This window comes from Corvus kubaryi, unplaced genomic scaffold, assembly GCF_017639235.1.
Source record: "Corvus kubaryi isolate FWS band 111438036 unplaced genomic scaffold, C.kubaryi_AGA036_p1.0 split1-37355, whole genome shotgun sequence".
In the NCBI taxonomy this organism is placed as follows: Eukaryota; Metazoa; Chordata; class Aves; order Passeriformes; family Corvidae; genus Corvus; species Corvus kubaryi.
Genome location: NW_024582078.1, coordinates 992,596 through 1,020,315, shown reverse-complemented (window position 1 = coordinate 1,020,315; position 27,720 = coordinate 992,596). Strand labels below are relative to the sequence as shown.

The following is a 27,720-nucleotide window of genomic DNA, read 5'->3' as shown; positions in this document are numbered from 1 at the left end:
AATTTTAGCTGAGGTGCAAAGTCACTCCACTTCCTTCTCACAGGTCTGTGCTCAGCTGGGGAACTCCGGGAGCTGCAATCATTTCAGGACTCCTGCCAGAACCAGCCAGACAAGTTCTACTTCCAGCTGCAGAGCTGCAGCTGAGCTGGGTCACAGCCCAAAATCTGCAAAGCTCAGTTCTGTCTTTAGCTCTGAGCAGGAGAATCAGGACACTGCTCCAGCAGCAACATCCTCAAAAAAAGATGGATTTGTCAGTGGTGGGGAGCAGCTCAAGGCACATGCACCAAACTGCAGCTCCAGGGCGAGGGAACACAGCAGAGTTCCAGGTGTGCAGCTTTTTCACTGCGTGCAAAAGGTACAGAGACCTCCAAACCCTTGTGTTTCATGCCCAGGTGTAGATAAACGTGACAAATCATTTTCTGCAGCCTCAGCTGAGTTCACCTGGGCTCCTGCAGCCCAAATTTCACCCTACTTCCACACTGCAGGTGTTGTCAGGAAAGTCTTCTGCCAGGTGTGAATCTGTATCTGATGATGTGCAAGAAAGAAACTCAAATTGAAAGAATGATTTTTCTGATTTAATAGAAATAACCAACCAAAATGGGTTCCAAACAATGCTTTAAACTGAGCGAATACAACTTCTACAGCACATTCCAGAGCACTTAACAAGAAATATTTACAGGCAGCTAAAGTATTAAATAACCAAGGAAAGAAAAAATTCTGGTTTTTAATTACACACCAGCAAAATAACACAGGAGCAGAACAATTAGAAACTATAACTTCTTAAAAAAAAAGTTAAATAGGATGATTCAGATAATACAATATCACAGAAACAGCACTTGCTTGTTTTGAAGAATCATATTAAAAGATGAGCCAAGTTTATTATGTGCAAAATGAGCCAGTTCCAGCACTGGAAGCAGGAAATAACTGAAGAATCAAAGAATGCCATGATTTAACCCTTCCAGGAGAATGTTTACATGTAAAACAAGCTTTGCACTGCACAAATCTGTATAGGATTATTTACATGTGTCCTGGTGTCCTGAGCCTAAAAATCCCCCATTGCAGGTGGGCACAAATGTGCCAGGGGAGCTCACTCCACACTGAATCCTGCCAAAGTCCAGCTTACAAAATATTTCAGTACCTCTCATTGTAGAAATTCCATAAATCCTAAAGACAGAAGCCTCGAGCTGTGATTTCACTCAACAAAGAAAAGGCCAGAACTGCATTTCATACGTTTTATAGTCCACTTATTATAAAGATTCCCAAATTAACTACAATTTTGGAAAGCTGTTTCAATCCTGATACATTAGAAAGCACAGAAAGCAGGATCCCCATAAGCCAAGTGGAAGCAGATGGAAGAGTTACTGTACACACACTTTGAGAAGACAGAATAAATCACCATACCCAAGGATACAATCCATATGTGCCATCCAAGTAAACTGTGGCATTTACATTTTTATTTTAAAAAAGTACCTCCGTTATTTGCTCAAACATCTACTTCTTAAAAAAGATGGGACTTTCCCCAGTTTTTTAAAATAAAATGCCACACTCTGTACTGTCAGGAACTGCTGCACACTTTGTTTTTAAAAGCTAGGCTTGGTGATTTGCATACAAACTTCCCTATAAAATCATTATCCAAAGGGAAGAATTCCCATCATGCTGACAGGCAGCTGACAAAGCAGTTTTATTGCTTTTTCCGAGGAAGAGAGTGAGAAAAACAAGGAAAAGCCAATTCCCACTACACCACACACACGGCTTCAAAACACTGCTGCAATAACCTAAACTTCTGCAGGTCAGCCAAAAACAGGTGATAAAACAGAAATTTGGGCTCATTTTAAGGACTTCTTGTCCAGTGGCTTGAAGAAATGTTTGATCCAGCATGAAGTGTGTGACAGTGAAGTGTCACAGTAGTGACATCCCACACAGAGGAACAACCTCTCCACTTAACTGAGCATTTCTGCTTGCAGAAGTTGGATAATAATTTTTTTGGATAATAACTCTGCCTTATTGTGTTTTAGGCCACTTAATCTCAGGGCACAGCTAAATAAAAGCCCTGAGCCCATTTAGCTGTTGAATTCCCGCTAATCACCAGGAATTCCATGGCAGGACAGCTGCTGAGCTCATCCAGCAGCTCACACTGGGCACTTTGCACTCTGACTTCAAAAACAAATTGCCTTTTCCTTCTTTGGATCAACTTAAAACTTCAGGGGCAACAAAAAATTCTCAACCAAAATGGAGACACAAATTTTTGGGAGTATTTTAAACGAGAGCAGTTACACCAAGTGCCAGACTCCTCCTGCCACCCCGTCGGATCACAACTTTACAGGATTTCCTGACGGAAGCTGTGCTCTGATTCCCCAGGTAGAATCACTCACACAGCGCACACCCAGCAGCTGGCACGGAGAAGATGCCCAGAGAAATTAGCGGCTCATTAACACAAACCCATTAATTTGCTCCTGAATGAGTTACAAACAGCGAGGCACCAAAAATTGTTTCCACTGAGCAAACCCTTCCCAGGTCTGTGATGAACATCCAGACTACAGGATCAGGGAATGGATTAGCAGAGCTTATCTACCCTTTCAACTTACTTCAAATAGAACTTTGCTGCTTTCGAAACAATCACTGAATTGCTGCTTTGGGAGCTCAAAAATTAAAGGGAAGAAGAAGAAGAGAATGTTTTGTTTCCTCGCATAAAAGATACACTTGAGATTTCTTGCACACATTCAAAATTCCACATAATCCTACTGAGCACTGGGAACTGGACGGGAGGAGCAGCTCTGGAGGTTCAGTGGGGTCTGTGCAAGGGTCTGGGCTCAGCAGGGTCCAGCTCAGCTTCACTCCTGGTGTGCAGAAGCTGCTGAGCACGAGCTGGACAAGTTTTCCACCTGGAGTGAAGGGTTGGAGAGGCCACCTCAAAGGAGAGGCTGTCCCAAAACACTGGAAACTGCTCTGGGGTCTGGGTGGGGAGCAGAGGGTCCTGTTCCTGCAGCAGCTGGGGGGCACGAGCCTCCATGGAGGGTTTTGGGCGAGTGCTGCCCACTGTGCTCTGCTGGGATCCCCCCGTGCTCCATCTGGGATCCCCCCGTGCCCAGCCCATGCTCTGGCTCAGCCCCAGGGTCTCTGCAGGATCCAATCCACGGCTGCTGCCCAGGGAGCAGCTCAAAAGGTGAGGCCTGAAGGTACCAGAAGCGCCATAAAAACAGGAGCCCCGAGTGAAGAGAGTTCACAGAATCTTATTTTCATGATAATTTTAATAATATTCCTTTTGCAAAATGAAGCTGAGAAACTAGAAATGCATAAATAGGCAATACACAGAGCCATGAAATGATCCCTTGTCACTACCAGTGTCCTATTCACACGTCAGCCTTTCCACGGGCAAAGTTGCTGCTCTTTGTCAATTTAATACGTTGAAGTGGAATTCCTTTTCCTTTCACATACAAACTGGTAAAAAATAGACTTAAAACAGCACTGTTAATGTCTGAGAAATGAAAAAAAAACCCAACCAGTTTGAGTTTGAAGTGTAACATTTGAGTAAAGTGAGCTGAGAGTTATGAACATCTTCAGTCCCCTCATTTATTGCAAGAGAGGGAGAATCCCAAGGTACACAGACCTGGTTCCTATAAAAGAAACCAAATCTGCAGTGATTTGCATAAAAACTGCTGAGAGCATTTCTCCATTTGATATTGTGCTAAAATACTTCTCTTTACCATGATGGTAAAGTGTGTACAGTGTCACAGGAATTGCTCTGCTGAGTCCACCAAACCCCCAGGGATCTCCCACAGGATTGCTGGATCCACACAAATTATGGCAAATTGAGAGTCTGCCCTCTCGAGCTCATTGGTTACATGAATTCTTCAACTTCCTTTAACAAGATCAATATGAAGGCCAGAAATTGTATTTATTCTTTCTAGGTCTGACTTGTGTCAGTAAAGAAAACAACTTCTCAAGCTGTAACTCCTTGTGATTCCGTGATTTCTAAGCAGGAATGCTGGGATGGAGGCAGTGCAAGGGAAGGCACTGCAGAGGTGCCTCAGGGGTTAGTGAGGGAATTGGGAAATTGTTCTGATTTCACTCTTTGACCAGAAACCACTCAAGGTCAAACCCTGTGCAAGTGCTTTGTTCAATGGATGGACAGGCAACCCAAACTCAGACTGATTCCAATCTTTCTGCACATTTCCCTCACAAGCTGCTTCTGAAGAAAGTTCTGAGAAGTACTCTAAGAAAAATAAGACAGAACCTCAAAATGAATGCAATGTTAGAAATAGCATATATTACAAATCTTTTCTTGATAGGAACAATCAATAAGAATACATATTAGCTTAAAAACAGTTCAGCAAATGTTGCTGATCTGCAAGAAATCTCAATTCACTATTTACAAATAAGACAAAGTGAATACAGGAAATTTTACACATTTGGTAGTTAATAGGTTATTGTTTGCCAAGTGGTCTATTAGAAACTGATATTTAGGAAGACTGGAAAAACACCCCAACCAGTTATTACCTCTTCAGTCTATATTTTAGGTACAGAAAACTAGAGAATGAATACTGGAGAGAACATTCTGCCTCGTCAGGGGGTCAGGGACAGATGACAACACTGAGACTTCGGCCATGGATGCCATTAAAATGTTCTGGGTACAGGACTTGAATAAAAACACCTTGTCCTACTGAAAGGGATTGTAGCCACGAGCTGAGCCTTTCATCTGCCAAAAACTCACATTCCTGCACTCGCCAATTCAGAACAGTTTAATGATTTTTCTTTCTTTTTCCTTTTGCTATACATAAAATGGAGTAAAGAAAGCAAAATGTCAACAATTGGATCGACACAGAAGATCAGTTATTCACAATCCTGCTTCAATGGGATGATCAAAGCAACGACCAACACACACTTGAGTGGACAGAGAGGGGATTTCAGGAGCTCTGCTCACAGTTTACACTGCAGTGTAATGCAAGATACAGTCACTGAACTGGTCCAGCCCTGCAGAACGTGTCACTACACAGTCTTATCTGTACATGGAACATCTCTGTCAAATCTGCTTCTCTTCAACATTCCTCCATCTCTGTCTGTGAGACCAGGATGAGTGTGTCCCCTCCATCAGGAAAAGAAAGAATATCGCAAGTAATCAAGGAAAAAAAAAAATACAAACCACCAAGAATTTACAATACAGTTTTTTTCCCCTTTTGATGCGAATGTTTTTCTGTACAAGTGTTGTTTGTTATCTAATACTGTTTAAAAAGCTATCAGCTTCTTCAAGATGGCCACTGTAGGCATGATAATATTCCAGGAACACTTAAATAACAGTTTTTACAATAAATTTTAGGTCCATATCATTAGATTACTTTATATGCACTGGTCTCTCATCTGATTTTAGGCGTTTTCTACGTGGTTGTATAAAATCTTCATCGGAGTCCTCAGTTATTTCACCATCATCCTCTTCCTGCTCAAATTCAGGCAAAGGCTGGAAGGTCCTGTCTGAGTAGATCTCTGTAAGTTTATCTTCAAAGTACAATGCAACTGCCTTCCCTGCCTGTGCTACTTCTGAATCAGCCTGTGGATGAAAGAAGACAGGAATATTCACCTGTTGGAAATGCACATCCCTTCACCAAGTGTGCATGGTCTGAAACGCTTACCTTCAAATTAATCTCTTGTGTTTCTGCATAAACTTGAACAACTCTCATCATCTAAAAAGGATACCAGAGTCAAAAAAAATGAAATTATAATCCTTTCTAAAGTTACGAGATCGCACAGGATTGGATGACTAAAGTCAGCCATAACAACAACACAGTTTGTTATGGTTTGTTAGCTTTAGTTCCCAAACTTAGGCAGCAGGTTTAAAACAGTCTTAGGTGGTAAATAAACCTTCAACAGAACACACAACTTTTGTACAAGTAAGTGGCTCCCAGCCATTTTCTACTCATGACTGCTTTCTTCATAATAAATTTGAGTTGCCTGGACATGATTGTGGGAAAGTCTCCTTTGGAGGGAAGTGCTCCAGGAGATTGCTTTCCTGGGGATTACCCCACTTGGATTTCTACTTTGGAAAAGCATTTGGCTTAGAGGCACTCGACATGATGCTGCTGTGAGAGGTCAGAGTGACTCAACTTTTGCCATGAGCCAGGCAAGCTGAAACGCATTTTTTCTTTTTTTAAAAAAATAAGGAAAAAATCAGCACATCCCTCAATCCTTCCTCCTTTGTTTTACTCTGGTCTCTAAGAGCTGCAGCATGTTTCCCTCCACAGTGGATGCTTCATTAATTCCCTTGATTGAGAAGTTCACACAATTACAACTCCTTCCCCAGTGCTCATGAACCTCCCCTAATGCAGGGACATAAAGGAGTCAGGGCTGTCCAAGTCCCAAATGCTTGTGAGCACTTCCAGCATCACATTATTAACCCTGATTTCTCCTAGTGAGGTTTTAATTGTAGCTTTGTGCAGTTCCTTCAGTTTCCTTCTGCACAGGGCCAGAAATGCAGCCCAAACACTGCAAGTTCAGGTTGCATTTTACAGAGAAATAAGACACATTGGCTGGTTTACACATTTCTAAGGTCAGAAGAAAGCCACTCCCTGTGATGCCTTTTGTCATCCTTGCTTTAAAGCATCTCAGAGATCAGGAACCCTCTTAGCTCCTGCTCTGTTTCAGCACAATATGATCTTTTTTTTTTTTTGATATTCAGATTATTTTTTCCATTGCTCCACTAACAGTAACACTCAGGTCATTTATCTCCCCAAGTCACATTTCACATGTAAGGGATATTTCATTATCAGATGGGATCATTGCAAAATCAGTAAAAAATACGACCCCATAGCCAAGTTATCCACTGGAAACTGGTTTTTGTGAGACCCCCACTACCCAGGAGTTAAAGCAGGAAGGTTAATAAAAGCCACAATGGCCCCAAAGCTTTGCTGGATTCAGCCTGTGTGAGGTACTAAAACCAGAATTATCTTCAGAAAGGCATTTCTCCTCAGTAGAGGAAGTTTCTCATCAGATTCTACTCATTCCATGAGTGTAAAATAATCACCTGGGCAGCTTGAGACACCATTAAGGACTCTTTGGTTGTCTTTATGGCACTTCCTAAGCACTTCTACAATCAATTCAATGCACAGTAACCAGGTCACCCTGCTCCTCACTCACAGACACCACTGAATGCATTTTAGAAGTTCCCTCTGTTCTCCCAATTTAGCTAAAAATGAGAAGTTATTCTGCAATTGCCTTGAGTTTTATTTGGTTTTTCAGTGTCTGATTCAGCATCTGCTCCAAAAGCAGAAGTTACAGCTGGAAGCAGAGCCTTTCACTGGAGAAGCTGCACAACCAGGTTGAAATAAATCTTCATCTAAAATGAAAAATGGTGTTGAGATTGGAAGTTAACATACTTCATTAAACCTTTCACAGTTCTTGAAGATCAACCGGACATCAGCCACGAAGTCCTCGGGGGTCTGGTAGTGTTGGGAATGCTTCTTCTGCAGTTTCTTCTTCACCGTGGATAAATCCATTGGTTTCTTTATAATTTTATAATAGTTTGGTATCTGTAAAAAACCAACAGTGATTTATCACTGAATGGACAGAGTTCACAGCTGAATTTCTACACTGAAGGTATCAATCCCTTAATCTCATCACACAATTCAGGCATGTTCAGCAAAGCAGAACAATTTCCTTTCCTCAAGCTGTTTAAAAAGCTCTTTATAAGGGTATGGAGTGACAGGACAAGGAGGATTGGTTTTAAATTGAAGGAGGGTAGATTTAGATTGGATATTGGGGAGAAATCCTTCCCTGTCAGGGTGGGCAGGCCCTGGCACAGGGTGCCCAGAGAAGCTGTGGCTGCCCCTGGATCCCTGGCAGTGCCCAAGGCCAGGCTGGACGGGGCTTGGAGTAACCTGGGACAGTGGGAGGTGTCCCTGCCCATGGCAGGGGTGGAACTGGATGGGCTTTAAGGTCCTTTCCAACCCAAACCACTCTGGAACTCTGGGATTCTTTCTAACCTTCAGTGTCTCTCACAGCACACCAAACCCTTTCACTACAGTTACTTCTTTTACAGCTGAAAGCAGAAGAGTCAAAGCAGTTTCTTCCCTCCCTCTCATTCCAAAGTTTGTCCAAAAAGAAACAAAAAGCCCTCCTACAGCATTTTGAGTTTCATGGGTGTCCTGAGACATCTTGTTCCAATTCAATAACTGCTAATTGGAAGTATTTTTAAATATCTGGTTTTGAGACTGGGAGTGAAGCATCTGCCTGGAGAAGCTCCAGGATCAGCTGCTTTCCCTCTCAGACCCATGAAATGCTGGATGGCTGCCAGAACTTTTAGACTGATCAAGGGAGATGTGCTTCTAGTGAAAGCAGTCAGTTCCTTCCCAAATTCAGCTCCAGACTCTCAGGGATGTTATACCAAATATAAATCACAAGCTGTTTTTCAGGAGACTCACCGAGGCTGGGACTGGCTCTTGGAACTCAATGCTCAGCTCGTGGCAGTACAGGTAAAGCAGGAGGCGTTCACATTTCTTATAAAGGAATAAACAAGGTCAGATTAATACTGTTAATTTATCCCTAGCCCAGAAATTCATATCCCCCTGCTTTAAATAGGCTTGTACTTTAACAGCTTAGTACTAGAAAATTTAAATGCAACCCCCTCAACTTAATTTAAAAAGGTAAAGTTCTTAGGAGGGCAGGGTTGAGAGGCAGAACCCCTTTTACTGTTCACAAATTTCCTCTTTGTTTTCTCCCTCCTAACCAAAAGCCTAGGGCTAAAGTCAAGCATGGAGAGACATGCTAATATACTGCAAATTAAAAAATAAAATACCAACTACAACCACTTTTACTGATTTTGTCCAATCACAACCACATGGAACAGGAAAGGACTGAGCTGCAGACTTTTCTCTTCCCCACAAGACAAAATTGAACAATCTGAAAGCAAAGCCAGAGTGTTTCTATCAATTCCCTGTTGAAATATTTTTCTTTGCTTTGCTTGTAATTCCTTTAGAGGAATTTGATTCAATAATACTCTTAACACTACGCAGAGGCTGACTGATAAAGCTAAAATTAATTCTGATTGTCAAGGTCATTACAATTCCCCAGGAATGCACCTGAATACTCCCAGCACCTCTCACAGAATGCACTTAAACACACCAAACTCACAAAACTATTTTATGAAGGTGACATCGATGCTAAATGCAAAGGACTTTTAATTCAGTGCATGTTAAATGATGCCTTTAAATACAGAATATGTGTTAATGCTAAATTTTAGCTACTAAGTGATGACAGTCCCAATGCACTGGGGCACTCCCACAGTCACCAACACCTGCAGATATGGCCACAGCAGGAAAAATCTCATTAATCATTTTGGGTTGTTTTGCAAAGCCATAACTACATTTAATTTGCCTCAGCCAAAGCAAAACCATCTCCAGACAGTGGGGGGTAGCTGATGTGAGAAAGTACTTTTTCCTGGGAAGCAGATTCCTGCAGGTTTGAGACCCACCCTTTGGTCCACAGGACTCAGGCCTTGTGCTGTCTTCCCCTTCTTGCTGTGCTGGGAATTGTCACAATCATATTCTACTTCAGGTTTGCTCAGGTCTCTGCAGAATGTACATATCCACTCTCCACTAAAGAGAAAACCACAATTATTCCAGACATCCAGGGATAAATTCTCATCAGTGATGGCTACAAAGAGCTTTTACTCACTCTTACACATTCACATTCTACCACAGTAAAGACCTGGATACTCAAAGCTAAGGAATAACTCTTAATGCTCCCAATAACTCTGCCAGTCAAGGCCATTTTTCCTGCCCTCAGATCGTGTTTTAATACTTTATAACACCTTTTTCACCTTGCCTTAAAACGAACTTTACACAACAAAATCACATTGTGAGACTTCACCCAAACAGATAAACAGAACGGGATTCTGTTATCAGATAAACACTGACCAGCTACACACAAACAATTTAGGCAAGGCCTTGAAAGTGTCATACTTTTGTACTTGAAGGAATCACCCAGAACGAGCTGATTTTGGAGGAAACACCAGTTTGGGTTCCATCCACAATCTCAGCCCACACCGCACCGCTGCTGCCGGTACCTGGGGAAGCTGAGGAGTGTTGGGACGTGGCAGGTGAGGTGGAACACCTTGGGGCACTTCTCACAGCACAGCAGGTCCCCCCCGTTCTGGCACACAGCACACCAGTCCTCGTTGGGGTCGTCATCCTTGTTGTTCCCTTCTCCCCCCACTCGAGCTGAGCGGTGCATGAGGCTCCGCACGGGCGATTTCCCGTTCACCAGGCTGTGCCCAGACTGTTTGCAGCTCTCACTCAGATCTGCTGGCTCTGTCTTCACATGGTTTTCCAGGCTTCCCAACGCCTCCAGTTCACTCTCCAGGTGTAAGTTAGTGGACAGTGGTGGTGTCAAGCTGCTCTCAGGGCTGCTGAGCTGGAGTGGAAGTAGCACACAGAAAATCAGAGTCGATTTTACACCAGCATCTTTCTGCTTGTGCTGGAATTCAAAAGCCTCCCACCATTCAGATACCATACTCATATCCCAAAACCAACAGGAAATCATTAGGAAGAGCTGAGTTGCATACAGTATTGAAAACTACTTTTTCACATGTCCTTTCTTTGAAGAACACACTCATTTCTTCTGATGTAACGAGCCAAACACACTGGTAAGTTATTAAAAGCTGTTAATGACAACTTCATTGTCATTAGGAAAAATCCTCAACTCCACCACCCTGTACCCAATCCTGTTCAATCAAGCATAGCTGGGAAACACTGAAAAATATTCACTTGCTAATTATTTGATTTATACATTGGCCTAAGAACTTTTGACTGACTGGAGGATTTCTGAATGCAATTACCTCAGTGGGAATGTCCATTATCAATGGGTGACTCACAGCTTTTATTAATTAGGGATTAAAAGCAGCAAATACACTGTATTACACTTCATTTTAATAATTAACAATAAAATTTACATTACAGACCACCCTGTGCCTGGCAGAGCATTGCCAGGGAGAAAATACCTCCTAGAATGAAACTTTAGAGTAAAATTGCTTTTTTTTTTCTTTCCAAATTCTTAAACATGCTGCCAGGAAAACCACAACACACTGGGCATAAACTAACTTTACCATGCAAGCACTCCTCCTGCCATCCTCTGTTTTTTCCTGCTTTACTGTTCCTGAGAAACTGCAGATCTCTTCCTCTGTGCCTGGTTCTTGCTTTACTTTCACTTGGTCAGCCTTGAAGTTGATGCCAGTTTTGTCAGCAGTTCTCCCCGAGGAGCCACAGCTGGAAAGACATCAGCACATAAATAAGAGGATAAATCATCAGGGCGGAGAAATTCAGGTAACTCTTTCCCAAATGAAAGACAAAGGGTGTCAGAGCATTTACAACAGCTCCAGTTTACAAGACAGAGGAGAATCATAGTGCAGGAGAAGAAATTAAAAATATAAATCTTCATGTAAGCATTCTTCCATTCCTGGGTCACAGTTATGTCAAAGCACAATGTGCCAATTGCCAGTTCTGTTTCTGAATTCTTCATGTCTGATCTTTTTTAGCCTGACAGTGTTAATGTGACACTCACCTTCCTCTGCTGCCTGTGCTGGAGGTGCTGGGGGGCCTCACAGGAGTGTGGGAGTTGGATAAACCTGCAATGAAGCAGCACAGAAACTGATTTGGTACAAGACTACATTCACTGACTAGTGCTGAGTAACCCCAGAAGTGCTGCAGGAGTATCCTAATTTAATAAGTCACCTAAGTCAGCTGTTCTCTTGGTCTTTTGATCACAACAAAGTCTAGCACATCACATTTAATAAAAAAGTCACAACACATGGTTCTTGGAATCCCAGTAGTTATTTCACCTCATCCAAACCGTGCTAAAGCCTTCAGCCCATTACATCCTCAAATTTTATGCATTGAGAGCCACCAACAAAGTCAAAAAAGCAGCCTCTGCATGGTTTACATGCAGGTTTGGAGAAATACACAGAATGAATGCACCCATTCATTCACAGGATCTTAAAAGTCCTGAGGAGAAAACCAAGAGAAACATCAAGTCCCAGAATGGTTTGGGTGGGAAGGGACATTGAAGATCATCCAGTGCCACCCCTGCCATGGGCAGGGACACCTCCCACTGTCCCAGGCTGCTCCAAGCCCCATCCAACCTGGCCTTGGACACTGCCAGGGATCCAGGGACAACCACAGCTGCTCTGGGCACCCTGTGCCAGGGCCTCCCCACCCTGACAGGGAAGGATTTCTTCCTATTGACTGAAATATCTTCTCACTTACAGAAATAGACATTTTCAATGTTTAAATAACTCAAAATTAGGTACTGGTGACTTAATTTGTTCACATGCATAAGGAAAGCTCTACCATTAATTGGTTATACTGAGAATGAGCCTGACAGTGTCTCTACATGGATCTGGAACACTGCATTGCTGTGCTGGCAGTTTATTACTATAAAGACATTTCTGAAGGAGGGTAAAATTTAAATTTCCAGAAGAATCTATTCCTGAGCAAAACAAGTTTTCAATAAAACATCACTTCCCTTCTGGCAGGAAATGCTAGGCAATTGTTTTCAACTTAAATACCAGAAATAACCATCACTTTCTGGAATCTCTAGAAAAACCCATCAGATTTACCTGATGACCCTGGAGATAGAGCTGAAGGTCCTGGGGAGGGATTCATGGTGCTTGTAGGCTGTGGGGGGAGGTGGCTGCCTGTGATGTATCTACTCAGCAGATTATCTAAACTACTGGAACCAGCATCTTCCAGCTAAGAAGGAAAAACAAAAATCTGAGTCAGAGAGGTCTAATTCAACTTTTGTAACAGCTCCACACCTTCAAATTGTGATCAGTATCTTTACTGGAATTGTTCACTCTCCCTTCAAAGATTCAGGACATCAGCAAATATTTTTATCAGCTCCATACAGAGATCAGGCCTTCAAACCAGGAACTTCAAGTAACATTTTTCAAAAGCTCCTAAATCTGAGTTTTTCCAGCATGGTCCTAGGCTGCACTTACTCAAGGTCATTGCAAACTTTCTGGTTCCCAGCTGCTCAGTGTGTCAGCCACACACATGGTGTTACTCATGAACTACCAGATTACTGAGGTTGCAAAAGTTATTCCGTAATTAAGATATTAAGGGAAGCCATAATCTTGTTTTTCCTTAATGTGATGGGAAATCTGCCACTCACTTTCCACACAGATTTTAGTACCTGTTAAACCCAAGGAAACAGGGACCCTGCTGCCTAAAGCCATGAACTGCAAGACAACAGAACTGCAATAACGTGTTTGAAACACACTGCATTCCAAGTGGGTTTTTGTAGATGCTGAGGAGGCTGGCAGAGAAAAAATTCTCCACTTTTTACTGTCTCATGAGAAAGTCTCCGTTCTCACACAAGCCAGCTGTCTGATGGTTTGCTAGCTGGTAAACATGTGCAGGTGCAGGGCTGTTGTGAGAACGTAGTGGAATTGTTTTAGTTTACTGGGAATAATATTTTGAAATGGGTGGTTATATCTCCTAGCCTATCACCTTGGTAGGTGGTTGACCGATGGGCCAACCATGTAATTTCTCTTTTGTGATCCATGCTACAAAAAGATGGGTTTTTGGCATTAAAAGGTGGGCTTCAACCATACTTCTCTGACCTGAATCGATGTCATTTTGCACTGTCCCTGCATGCACAGCAGCAGTTTTAATGACTGTGCCAGCAGCATGAAGGACTAACACTTCCTATCCACTAAATCCAACTAATCCATGACAGCTATTACAGGAACAGGTATAAAAAAAAGTATCTGAACAGAATTCTGCATTTTCAGTGCACCTGGAAGTTGCATGGTAATGCTTTGGACTATCCCACAATTTCTAACTTGGTGTCTGATGAGCTTCACACACTCACAGCTGAATCAGCCACAACCACTCACACTCCCTTTGGTGTTTTGTTCTAAAGCCTCAGCGCTGCAGATTGCTCACACTGACATGGGATTCCTCCTTCCCCACCATTCTCACATCAGCATATGACCTGCAGCCTGCTGAGAACGCTGAACATACAAGCCCTGAACACTTAAGAGTTGCAAAGTTGCAGCTGCTATTCCAGCAGACCATCTTGGATGAAATTTACTTGTGTTTCCTGTATCATGACCAAAACTGCATTTTACACATGCAAAGGTTCTGTTCTCAGGATGAAGCCATCATCCTCCTCCCCTTCCAAACACTCCTGCAGTTTTAAATTACTTTTACTTTCTTTGCTTCCATGTGTACATTAAATTGTGCTTTTCACATCTCCAAATGAGCTCGACTTCAAAATCTACCTCAGCTTGTGTCCCCTCTCTGTGGGACTAATGGGACATGTTCCCTCTGTGCTTCCCGTTTCTTCTAGGAACATCAGAGAGAAACTCCAGGCAATTTTAACCCTGAATAAATCACCATTCAGGGCACTCAAAATACATCATTTTTAATTATTCCACTGATACCTTCTCCTAGGATGGTCTTGTGGAAGAAAGGAAGTGATCACAGTACTTAAAGTCTCAATTTTACTATAGGACATGTATTAAATACTGATTAATCTAAAGGTTAACAGGTGGAGCAGCTCAGGCCTATATGGAGAAAACAGTTGTATGCCTAAGAGAAAGGCTGAAGACTTTCAATTCTCCAACTTTAAATGATAATCCCACCATTCCTCAGAGAGCTTCTGGCACCAAAACAAAAAAAAAAAAACCCCAGAGAAAGGGAAGCAGACTGACCTGGATGGGAGGGATGTCTGGCAGGGAGGGCAGGTTCTCCGGGTTGGTGACGGACGGGATGAGCTCGATGGCCGACACGGACGGGCTGGTGGGGCCGCGGTTGGCGCTGGCCATGGTGGCCGTGGTGGGGCTGGTGGGGTTGATGGTGGTGTTGTGCACGGAAACCACCGGGAAGGGCCCCGCGTGGCCAGGGTTGGAGTGCTGGGGAGACAGAGACACCAGGCTGGGTCACCGGGCCGGGCAGCACAGCTCACACTGCAACACTGCCCTGGGGAGAGACCTCAACCCAAGCGGGGCAAAACACACACTCACAGCTATCCCAGCACCTGCCAGCACTGAGGGCAGAGCAGCTGCTACTCTTCTTCACTTGGAAAGGAAAAAATACTGTATGTGGCTAGGTATTAAACAGACAGCACTTCTTGCACCAAATTGTTTCGTATATAGTTGTATTTTCTTAAAGCAATTCCTTCCTCCAAAGATAGCTTTAGAGTTTACATGTCTGCCTAATTTTTTTTTTAAGATAAAAGGAACTGTTTCGAGTAATATAAAGTCACTTTTGGTATTTCAGTCATGTTAACGTTCATTGTCAAGGATTTTTATTCTTAATGGCACGCAGAGCTCTGCATCCATGCTTCAGGTGTGAATTTAAACACTTCAGCAGTTGATTCAATCAAAACCCCTCAACTACATCACTTTGAACTTCACTACTCCTCACTATTCTCTAATAAACCTCTGAATATTCTTTTCAGCTGAATGCCACTGAAAAGTGCAAAAGGGAACGTTTTGCTTCCCACAACTAAACTGCAATACAAACATTAGATTTCATTTTCACCCCTAAGGTTTGAATTTCCTTAGGTTCAGCAAAACTGTCACAGCACAGTAATGCAACATGGAATAGAAGCATATAAATGTGTGTAGCTGTGAGCTACAGGGGAACAGATAAACACATTTACAGCTGGAGGTACCATCTACTGGAATGAAAGTCTGGCACAATGGCACAAATGAAGCGTGTACACAGGATATACTTGTCTTTGAAGGTGAGGTTGCATCATGGAGTATTGAGGTCCATTGTGGCGTGGGATTCCTGGTATACGAGCAGCATTCTGAGCCATTCTCATCTGATGTGCTTGGAAAGCCCCACAGTTCATGTTACCCCTCTGCATGGTCTGCATGCTGATCAACCTGGGAGGCTGCAAGGGTTTGGGTTTTTTAAAATTTGTGTTTTTAACATGGAGAAAAGAAGCCCATCTCTTTCCACAGTAGTAGTAACATAACATCAAGCAAAGCCAATAGCTGTCACATTAAAGTATCTCAAATCTCAAAAGATTTTAGTTTATAAATTGCTTTGCAAGTTTAGATTTGACAGGGCAATTTTAAATCTCAGTGTTATGGTAGAAGGTGAAATAAGAACATGTAAGGGACTCACCTGCTGCTGCAGGACTTGGGGGCTGCTCTGCCTGGGCACGGATGCAGATGGCTGGGCCATCCTCATCTGCTGCAGCTGCTGGTGTTTTTGGGCATACACTTGCTGCTGCATGTGCTGGAGTCGAAGCTGGGCCAGATTGATTTGTCCTGGAGCTTTGTTGATGTGGTTTGTTCCTGGAGGAGTCTGCCCAACCACTACATTGGGAGTATAACTAGGGGTTGGTTTATTTTCAATGACCAGGTTACCTAAAAAAAACCCAAAAGAACCAATCAACAGTTAGATCTCATCATCCTCCAAAGGTTGGTATTTGTGGAATATTCGGATGTTTCTAATGCACCTTCCTCAGAGCAATTTTAGCTTGAAATTTCCTCTCTAAGTCTTCAATAACCATACATGAGTAAAGCAAAAAGAGAACTCAGACTACAAGAACTAACCACAAAATTAAAACCATGATCTGTGAGGGAAGAGTGAAAGAACTGGAACTGCACATCTTAAAAGCCACAACAGACAGGAATTACTTCTCTGTGTTCACAAGAAATGGACAAAATGAGAAATAAAACAAAAAACAAACATGTTGAGCAAAGTTTCTATGCCTAAAGAAGCAAAGCCTGGAAAGAGATATCTGGGGGACAGTGGAGAGTGTCCCACCACTGAGTGACATAGAACAGGTTCTACAAACATGACACAAAACACTGCTACAAGCAAGGCCTGTCCTGCTCCAACGTGATGGACCATGCTGCCTCTCTAGATAACTCCTGTCCTATTTTTATGTGGAAAAGGCAAAATGTTGATTTTTGACTGTGAATGTGTAAATGTGTACTCGTTGGAATCTGCATGTCCCTTTTTATTAAGGTTGAGTTTCCTTTCTGTGTCCTGTCTGTCCCAGAGAATAAACATCCCTGACTGAAGATGGGAACACCCCAACCTGGATGGTGGACTCAGAGCAAGAAGCAAGTACACACAAAAGCTGGTATTTTAATCAGATTTTCTATGAGATTTTTATCCAACAGAGAAGTTCACAAATTAAGCAGGTGCTACCAGGTACCTCTGTCTCACTGGGCTCTCCCCTCTTCTCTCATTCAAAACTTGTACTTTGCAAAGTCTGAGTGATTATATTTAATATACTGGAAATAGCACAGGGTGCCCAGAGCAGCTGTGGCTGCCCCAGCCCTGGAAGTGTCCCAGGCCAGGTTGGATGGGGTTTGGAGCACCCTGGCATAGTGGAAGGTGTCCCTGCCCATGGCAGGGGATGGAAGAGAATGAGCTTTAAGATCCCTTTCAACCCAAACCACTCTAATTCTGTGATTAGGGCCATTCCTAGAACCACTCCCCTGGAAAACAATATCCATTTAGAGAAAGCTTTGCTAATAGAAAGAACAGAGAAGATAAGGAGAAGAATCAGGACTGGATGGGTTATATCAAGAGAGTTTTTGTCTCCTGCATTAAGAGATGTACTGCACTGCACTCACTCTGCTGGATGAACACCCCCAATTCAACAGTTTTTCCAGTGTCACAGAATAAACAAACACAGTTTTCTCACCCAAATTGACGACGTTCTTAGCCCAGAAGGTGGGGTCACAATGGAAGCGGATCGCTCCGTTGGCAGCTGGGACAGGATCGCATCGTGCCTTCAGAATGTGCCGTAGCTGGAATGTTATCTGAGAGAAAACAAAAACACTCTGTTGGTGACAAAGAAATAAAGAATGAGAAATGAGAAGTGTGCAGAAACGAGAAGAGTTCAGCCTGTGGAACACCAACAAGGACTGGCAACAGCAAGTTTGGTTCACAGCCTGGGAACGTCTCAATTCACCAGGAAAATCCCACGTTGTACAGCTTCTTTACTCTGCGGATTCCAGAGCAGCACTGTTACACCACACCACTGCTGCAATGACTCCAGCGAAACACGAAGGTGCCTTTACAGAGCTTGACCCCATTCCTTCTACACTAACACTCCTAAACCCTTATGGTAAAGGGTGAACTGTTGCACAACTGCTTGGCTCTGTTGTAGGATCTAAAGCTGAAGACATGGTGCCACATGATGGTGGCAGTGAAGGACCCACATGGCAGAACTGGGCATATCCTTTTGATTACCAACATTTGGCCTCATTTGTCTTAATCTCACTCTGGGTATAGTTTATTCCCCTGCCCCTCTGTGTTCATGGCTCAGGACACACTCCCAGATTGGGACAGAAATTTGGTGTCAGAAGGATGGTCTATAGTAACAGACAGCCCTGGTCCTGCAGGTGAACGAGCTGCACATGCAGAACTGGATGAACTACTGTCAATAAAAGTGATTTATCATTTTGGTTACAAACACTTGACTTGTTTGTGGCTTATCTTGCTCTGGGTATGTTGGAACTTTTCCCCTGTCTGGACATGGGGATTGGGACAGAACTGCACAGCCCAGTCTGTGCACCCACACGAGTGGCTGAGGGCACTTTGTTCAGCTGGACAAGAGGGGCCTGAGGTCAGACCTCACTGGAGGCTGCAGCTCCTTCCTCAGGAGCAGCAGAGGGACAGCTCCAATCTCTGGGAGCAGGGACAGGACCAAAGGGAACTGCTGGGGCTGTGCCAGGGCAGGGTCTGGCTGGAGATCAGAGAAATGCTCTTCTCCCAGAGGGTGCTGGGCACTGCCCAGGCTCCCCAGGGAATGGGCACTGCCCCAGGGCTGCCAGAGCTCCAGGAGCGTTTGGACAGCGCTGCCAGGGATGCCCAGGGTGGGATTGTCGGGGTGTCTGTGCAGGGCCAGGGGTTGGACTGGATGATCTCTGTGGGTGGATCCCTTCCAGCTGGGGATATTCCATGATTCCCAGTGCCAGGATGCCCTCACCAGCCGTTTGCTGTAGAGCAAGGCAGTGCTGCTGCCACTCGCGATCGCCCAATTAGTGAAGTTCATCACGTGCTTCACTTGTCGTGACAGACCAGTGATGTCATTCTGCTGCTGGATTAACTTCATCTGTCTCTCCTTTGTTACATTCTGCAAAGAAACAGAAACTTTATTACAATGGGGCTTTCAGATTTAGGAGGAAAATGCAAACTGCTGTCAGGTTTCGGATCAAAAGGAAAACGTCCCAAGAAAACTTTAAAAAATGCTAGGTAAACAAGAAAAGCCAAAATTCATGTAATTTTAAATTATTTCTTTTACTCATGATCAAGCTACTCTTTTCTTCCAGGAACTTTTGATTTCCTTGACAAATAATTGTTCCTTAATCAGGAAAAATCTATTGTGATTCATTTGATCTTACATTTTTCGTGTCATGGCAGGCTGGCCATATGCACTGAACTAACTTCTTACAATGGATTTCCTCTCTTCAGATAAAACAGGTAATAGTAAGTTAAATTTTCATGGATTTTAATAGAAGTCAGAATGCAATTATTCACAATGTGCAGTCTGGAAAGGATGCTTGCACTCATGGTCTCCTTTATTATGCTGTGCTATAGAACTTTAAATACCAGCATTACACCTTCATGCACAAATACATGAGACTGCCCTGTCTGCTCTTACACAAACCTTAAAAAGCTATTTGAGGAAATTATTAAATGACACACACATGAGAATTATGTTATACAGAAATATGGCAAACAGAATATGAAGAGGAGATTTTTCAGACACTCCTTTACAATGAGCCCAATTTTGAATACAAGGCATAGACACAAAACTGAAGGAGCCACGAGCTCTAGTGAGAGGAGAAACAAGAGATTTAACTCCACCACACCACTCAGAGGCAACATCAGTATTACAACACCTGCAGCCACAGCAAACAAACCATTTTCAAACGTGGCTCCTCAGTAGGGGACTGGAAGCTCAACACCACCATTACTTTTTATTTTAAGTGTACCTCAAGGTGCTGTAGGAGAGATTTTCCCTTTTTATTGATTTCATTGATGAGGGTGAATATAGCCACTTTGATTTCCTGTTCTACTCGTTTGTTGGTTTCATTTACTTCTTTTATCCTAAAAAAAACCCCAACAAAACCAATGGATTGTCAGTCACTTTACACTTCACTGCCAAATACAAATTCATAACTTGTTTTACTTCAAATAATATGAAAGCCCTTGTAGTTTACACACTTTATACAGAGAATTAACCAGCCACAACCACATGTGTGTCTGTATGTGCATTTATATATTTATATCCATATTGTGTCTCTCACTATGAAAATTTCATATCTGATGCTTTAAACTTTTAAGACAAATTATATTAACCAGAAATCAACCCTGAATTGCAAAGTAATTGTAACAAAAAGTTATTACAGGCCTGTAATTGATACACAATAAAGACATAAAATTTTCATTAATGATTTGCCTGATATTAGTCTAGATTCTTCTCTTGAGCTTTACTACTACTGCCTGTCAGATTTTTATACCCTCTTCATCACTGCCATTTTTCCTCAGTTTTCATGCATTTTCAGCTTCTTCACACTCAAGCAAATCATCCTGAGCTCTGTCCACAGAATTTGAAATACAGCATTTCTTAATCTCATGGAAGTTCTCAGTTTATTTGTTCCTATACTGCCTTAATCTAACAAGATCACATTGCAGCAGAATTCTTTGCCATGAGCCAACATAAAGACTTAAGTTGTCCTTTTTTAAAGAGCTTTTTTGCTGCTAGATCAAGGATCTGATGCCATTCAGCCACAGGACCAACACTCACTGTCTGATGATGAACACTGCTGGGGTCAAAGCCCTTTAAGGCACCTTGGATACACGTGGTTTTTCATGACAGCACAACCTGGTCTCCTACTCCAAAAAACACCCAACCAACCCTTCATTAAGTCTGTGGAATCCACCCTTGGCTTTGGCACCCAACAATTATTCCAGCAGAGCTGTTCCTTCAACACTTTTATGCTCCACGATCACAGATGACGGCAATTCTGTACCATCTGCCAACACTGACAACAACATTGTAATACCTTTTTATTTTCTCCCCATTCCCTGAAGTTTTTAGGATGAGGGATTCTGGGTCCTACAAGCCAACAAAGCAGTGGAATGAATTGTCTCACCTGCACCAGCCATTTGGCTCAGCAGAAAGATCTTAACACAATTCAATCCCATGCTGCAGAAATTCACTGAATTCACTGAAACCAGAAACTCTTGGGCAAAAAACCCCCACCACTACAATGTGTTATTCGTATCTGCATCACCCATTCCTGGCCTGGAATTCTTATCAGAGAATGTTTTGTGACATTCCTTGAGTTTTCAGTTTAATTATTTCCCATGTGTTTCTGTCTCTTCAAGCATGTAAAATTTCTATGCTGCACAATGGTGTTGTGTTTTGGGACCTTTCAAAGACTTCCATGGAAAAATCAGCATATAAAAATACCAATTTTCATTGCTTCCCTCTTCAAACATTTGCCTCTGTCATGTTGTACATTCTTCTTCCCTTACACTGCCTTTTTTTTTTTTTTTTCAATGTAGATGGTACCACAAGGAGTTAAAAATTTGCATCAGAACTTCTCTATCTTTGGTGCACATCCTCCTGCCCTCGTACTTTCCACCCCCAGCTGATGTGTCATTTTGCAAATGACCTAAAAGCTGCAGGAGGCTCACAAAACCACCGAGAACCACGGTGGAATTCCCTGAGCTGCAGCACAACCACGTCACCCAAGTGGGTGAAAAGCCAGCAGGGACCACGTGCTCCCTCTGCCTCTATATTCAGTATTTAACGTGACGTTGAATTTCAGATAACCCTGGAAATCTTAAATGAAGCTACCGAAAAAAAAACCCAATCAAAACCCCACAACCAACCACAATTTCCTATTGAAATTCACACCAAGTTTTTGTTACATAGTTATCAGAGGCCTTCATAAGAAACATAAAAATATTTTAATATTTCAATGCTTCTGTCACCTAGAGCTAACTTAGAAGAAGCCATAGGATGGATTTCCTTGCCTTTTGTATTCCTTTTTTTACTCCCCCATCCCCAAAGTGTAATAAATGTGCCACATCTTTGGTTCTATTCAAAGTTGCCACAAAAGACATAACCTTTCATATTCGTTTCTTGTAACAACTTCCAAGAGATGCACAGTCTTGTAGGGGGGAAAAGAAACATTATGAAAAGTAATTAAGATATAGAATTAACTCCAATGTGTTATTCTGGTCCCATCATTCATCTTACTGTGATTCATTAAAAACACAGTGTAATAGCTGATCATTCTGGGGAACTCACCTATTTTGAACTTGGGCAGCTGCAAAATTTACGTAATTCTTCTTCTCAAGAAGTTTGGCCAACAGGTTCTCAATTGCACCCTTCTGGTTCTGAAAAGCTTCTTCCAGGAACTGGTACCTTTTCAACATGCAAGAGAAGACATTGATTACCAGGGAGCAGTGGGCTGGAACTCAGGGTTCCCAGTTCAGGTGGAAAGCCATGAAATTTTGAAAAAATGTGACAAAACACTGAGAGAAAAACCAGACTCTGCATACTCTGACCAGCGTGCAAAATGTTTAAGTGCTGATAAAGTCCTTTGCTACTGGCCAGGAGACTGAACCTCTGTGGGAAATTATCAATTCCAACCAAACAGGGATGCACTGCCTCATTTCCCAGGATAGCAGGCTTTGGGACAGCTCAAGAAGAAACCAGGAACCTCAGTTTGATGAGGAAAATGCACCAATAGTTTAAATACACATTAAAAGGTACCAAAAACCAACCCCCTAAACTATGCCAAATTCCCCAGTTTTCCAGCTGAGATTATACTGCCCATATCTGACTGCATTAGTTTAATCTGAAGAAAATGTTCCTATTAAAAAACTTTGTGTTTTTTCCACCTCTGATACTTCCAAGTGAAGAACAGTCCCTTCCAAGCTCTTCAACTAAACAGCTGCTACAAAGGTACCTTCCCCCACTTCATCTGAAAAGAGGGTGAGCACCAACACTGAGGGAAAATAACAGGATTAGGTGCCTTTTCCTAACATATTGGAATTATCAGTGCAACAGAAGCAAAATGCCTCTCAATCAAGCACCTGCACAAGTTTCCATCTTTTCTGATCAACTGCTCAAAACCCAGGATTTCTCCCAGTCACTTGCTAAGTCCTGTCCTTGCAATAAATAAACTTCATGCTTCTGAAATATAATTTGTTAACAACAGGGAACACTTAAGGTCCCAGAACATCTTGGCAATGTTTTCCCAATATTCAAATTGACAGAAAATTCCTACAATCAATGAAGCATCCTGTAAGCTGCACTAGAAGCAACTTACACCATCTCCCAAAGAAAATGAAAAAGAAAGTAGTGTTGTCTTCTGTCAAAATCTAGAACAATCCAACAGGAAAAGACTGCCTGGATTGTCATCAAACTTACAGCAACACTGTTTTTTTAATTTAAATGACTCACAATCACAGTAACAGGGACTCAGACAAAGAACATCATTCACAACAAAACTCTGCTCCTGTTAATTCAGTTTGTACCAGCAACAGACAAATCTGAACCTCAAGAGTTCAGATTCTTCAAGTCTGAGTGTTGGAATTTTGCTTTTTCTAAGAACAGTCTAAAGTTCTTGCAGACAGACAGCAGCACAAGATTTTAGATACTATAATACAAAAAAAGTAGCATTCCTAAAGCCTAAAGACAGCAAAATTTGGAATGTTTGGGAGCTGCTGATTTTCTGAAATTATTTCCATTAAGTTCAAAATCATGTTTGCACATGAAGGAGAAATGAAAAATATACATTCAGCTTGTACTGCTAAAATTCTGCTGCAGCTCTTGCTACAGCCAAAATACTTTTCTTTTTTCAATATTGTACTTCCAGCTTCCCAAGTGTGTGGACTGAAAAGTGCCCAAATTAGAGGAATCACACAGCATCAGGCTGCTAAAAGAATTGTCATCTTTCTACAGAATCCCCAGCAATCTCTGCCCATGGCAGGGGTAGAACTGGGTATCTTTAAGGTCCCTTCCAACCCCAAACCATCCTGGAATTCTATGATTGAAACTCTGAACACTGGACCATGGTGCTACTGAAATGGTCAGTCGCCCTCCTTTGGTGTAAACTATCAGGATTTCAGGTAAGAAGAAAACAGAGGATTAAAATCAATTCTTTTTCCATTTGGCATGATTCTCCATAAAATCTCAGCTGTACTTCAGGCAGACAAAGCAGTGCCTTAATCACCTGTAATTCACACCTGCACATAGAACCATATGGAAAGAATATTCTGAAAAAAAAAAAAGCAGTTAATAGCAAAGAATTCTCCTTCTGGAAGAGCACGGGTAAGTAGGACAAGATCCATCTGTTAATCCATTAGAAACATGCACAAAACAGATGCAAAGAAACCAACTAGAACAAGTTAGTGAATATATCCCAGGAGAGCAGCCTTTGTGACAAGGGAGTCATCCAGGATATTTATGACCAAGCCTATGAAAGAACAGAGCAGGAATATTTGAGGTTGTTAATATTTTAATAATACTAATTCCAAAAGTAAAAGTTCTCCATAGGCTGCTGTAGCAGTCTGAGAATAATCACTATTCTGAGAAAAACAGCACTAAATTCAATATTGCACCTTTACAGAGAAGAGTTACCTGCAGCCTGGCTAGGAAAAGCAGTGGTGCAGTGGTTGATAAATATGTGTTATCCCCAGATTCTCTACTATAACACTGAAAAATATTTGTTCAGACATTCAACAACTACATGACAGAGCTGCTAAAGAGCAGGAAGTTGGAATGTGTCTTAAAGAGGTTCCAACTCTTCTTCTAGCAGAGACAAACCCAGCATTTCTTTTTACCTGGAATGAGGCAACTTTCAACCAACGACACCCAAACCACTTTTCCCCTCTGCACTAGAAGAATATATTAATACAAGAGGCAAAATTTAGACTTTCCTTTACAAAATTCCCCTAAAGACTGTTGCACAATCAAATATGCCCTTTCAGAAAATTACCTCACCCGTGACTCACTCTATCACTTTTGCTTCTTTTACAGCACCAGGTGTTCAGGGCTGCAGGAATTTCCATTCAAGTCCTGAACGGAGTGACAGCACTGGGAACTGCCAGGCAAATTAACACCTGAATCACACCAAACCTCCTCAGCCCATGTCGGTTTGGATCTGATCTTAAGAGACTTGACAGAGCTCAAGCAACTGATGAAGTTCCCATCACTCCACACAGGTTCTCCTTTGCAAGGGATGGTTTCAGTCCAACAAGGAGTAAATGCAGCAGAATTTCCAACACAGCTGGTTCACATCAATGCCACTTCATGCTCTGAGACAGCACAGCACAGGAGTTAAGACATGGGAATATTTGTACCTGTGTTCTTTGTGTTCCAGTAACTGACAGTCTCTGCATGTCAGCCTGTCACAGGTTTCACAGAAAAGTTTTAACTGCTCTTGTTTGTGGACAGGGCAGAAAACAGGACGTTGACCAGATGCTCCCACGGCCTCTGTTTTTAAAAATAAACCATTTGTGCATTTTAAAATAAAATTTAGACAATCTGAAGAGCAAAACAACTAACTTCCAGTAACAACCAAGGACTTGCAAAGGCACCTCCAGATCTGTTCTCAAGCTAAAGAGTGAATATGTCAGGTCAGGGGTTGGACTTGATGATCTCAGAGGTCTTTCCCAACCTTAATGATTCTGTGATTTACAGTGCCAGTGGTTCATAGCTGTTTTCCCTTCATTCATTCAAGGAGAAGGAGGAATTCCTCTTTTCTCACAAGCACCCAAAAGGCCCTGTAAGACTGCACACGAACACCAGCATGCTGTATATGTGTTTATAAAGATTTAATTCCATACAATTTCACCTTGACACACTGAAGGATGGGTCAAACCTCACAAACCTTTTTACTTTTTACCCCATGGGTTTTCTAGGTTATCCCTCCAAACCCTTACACACCTCATTTAGTCAAACACAACTGAAGGGGGAACTGCAAAGCAAATGTTGCCTGTGTTAAGAGTTATTTAAACCCCTCCTGAACTGCTTAGATTTTCCACTGAAGCAAATAACAAATAATGTCAAAAACCAGTTCCGGGTTTGCTAAAAAAGTGCTGCACAGTGTTCTGAAGATATTTTGAGCTTAGCAAAGAGGAAAGCAGCCTTTGGAAGATACAGCAGGTAGGGTTTAAAACATGAACATTTTCCTCACTCTCCAACGTTTCTGAAGCCGGTTATATCATGCAAGTTGTTGTAAAGAAGGAGCTGATGAACCTACAGCTGCCACTCCCTGAGAGAAATTTAAAGTCTCCAGGGCACATCTTTGAGTCTAAGAAGAAAAAAAGACAATGACCAGCCCTTCCCCACAATCACAAGAAATAATATTTCTGATAGAAAGTTTATTTTGGTGGAACAGTCATTTTTCAGCCCCTTCCCAGCAGGTATCAAAGGGGAAGCTGAACTGAAATATCACATTGAGAGTCACAATTTAGCATTCCTTGTAAACACATCAGTAATTCTTTCTTGGTCCCTATAATTTGATTGAACTTGAAGGTTTCTCATCTATGAGGCTTAATATATTTAATCTTGCATGGGTAATATTTATTAAAAATACTCATTAAGACATAAAGAGAAACCTTTGACAGAGCAAATGAAATAAGATCCTTGTCTAAAAGAACTAAGCTCAACAGCAAACTTTTAAGCCATTAAACTTTTTTCAGAAAGAAAAGTAGTGTTTGTTCCTTCGAAAGGATACAACAAAACAATTATGAAGGTCTTAATCCACTCTAAATGGAAAGAGAGAGCAAAGTGCTGAGATCTCTCTTCCTCAAAATGATCATTTTTCAAACACATCCAGATTGTGGAGAACCTACAGGTCTTTAAATCAGAACTTTTAACTCATTCACAAATAAAATTTTCTAAGTTAAAATCCAGATACCCTGGACCTGTTCTGAGATGATTTTCCACACTACCTCAACAGGCTACAAATGATACATGATCAAACAACAGTTTAAGAATTTACTTCTAATAAGGCTGCACATCTAAACAAACCCTACACACACTTCTCATGTTCAATTTTGCTCACTGAGAGATTAAACCTAAAATAGATTCAAATTCTACATTTACTCAGCAATATCAATACAAAGTAACATCATATATTTAAGGTAACTATAAATTTATATATACATACTTTTCTACAGGGAGGACTATAATTGCTCCTTATAACAAAATACAGCAAAATGTGCAATTTAATTTCCTTGGACAATGGATAAGATTATCAATATGTCACTGCTCTCCAGATTCCATTTAGTTACTTTTTATCTAAATAGATTATTAAGAATGGATCTAAATCATTTCCAAAGGCACTGGACATCAAACTGCACAAAGCGGTCTAAAATTTAGTTTTTCCTCTACTTTTAGAGCTACTAATTTTGCTCTGGTAACATTTTACTGAACTTTTCCAAAATACTGGGGGAAGAAAGGCTCTCAGAACAGGCAGGACAAAGTGATACCCAACACTCACCTGATGACACATCCTCTTTTTTCCTGATCATGTGATCTTTAGTAAACTTTACTCGCTGGTGAGCTTCTATGCAGGTCTTACACAGCCACTCCCCACACTCCACACAGAAACCCACAGCACTGGCGTTGTCCTCGCAGCTGGTGCACACCTGCAGGGGGAAAAGCCACCAGAATCATCCTGGGGAGCACTGACAGGGCCAGAAATCAGAGGAGGGTTGG

At 42.0% G+C, this 27,720-nt stretch overlaps 1 protein-coding gene across 1 annotated transcript in view; it reads right to left on the bottom strand.

Annotated features, from left to right (window-relative positions):
- Positions 1-553: 553 nt before the first annotated feature.
- TRIM33 (tripartite motif containing 33) overlaps positions 554-27,720 on the bottom strand; it is a 39,618-nt gene continuing 12,451 nt past the window's right edge. Inside the window, exons 5-22 of the mRNA XM_042013323.1 lie at positions 27,503-27,650; positions 25,356-25,488; positions 22,294-22,410; positions 19,964-20,078; positions 18,955-19,101; positions 17,665-17,782; positions 16,125-16,369; positions 15,724-15,888; positions 14,699-14,899; positions 12,599-12,731; positions 11,545-11,608; positions 11,090-11,249; positions 10,052-10,398; positions 9,458-9,581; positions 8,409-8,483; positions 7,365-7,517; positions 5,625-5,675; positions 554-5,542 (exon numbers count right to left, since the gene is read on the bottom strand). Coding sequence (XP_041869257.1) covers positions 5,330-5,542; positions 5,625-5,675; positions 7,365-7,517; positions 8,409-8,483; positions 9,458-9,581; positions 10,052-10,398; positions 11,090-11,249; positions 11,545-11,608; positions 12,599-12,731; positions 14,699-14,899; positions 15,724-15,888; positions 16,125-16,369; positions 17,665-17,782; positions 18,955-19,101; positions 19,964-20,078; positions 22,294-22,410; positions 25,356-25,488; positions 27,503-27,650 — 2,709 coding nt within the window. The 3' untranslated portion in view covers positions 554-5,329. The remainder of the gene's footprint in view (positions 5,543-5,624; positions 5,676-7,364; positions 7,518-8,408; positions 8,484-9,457; positions 9,582-10,051; positions 10,399-11,089; positions 11,250-11,544; positions 11,609-12,598; positions 12,732-14,698; positions 14,900-15,723; positions 15,889-16,124; positions 16,370-17,664; positions 17,783-18,954; positions 19,102-19,963; positions 20,079-22,293; positions 22,411-25,355; positions 25,489-27,502; positions 27,651-27,720) is intronic.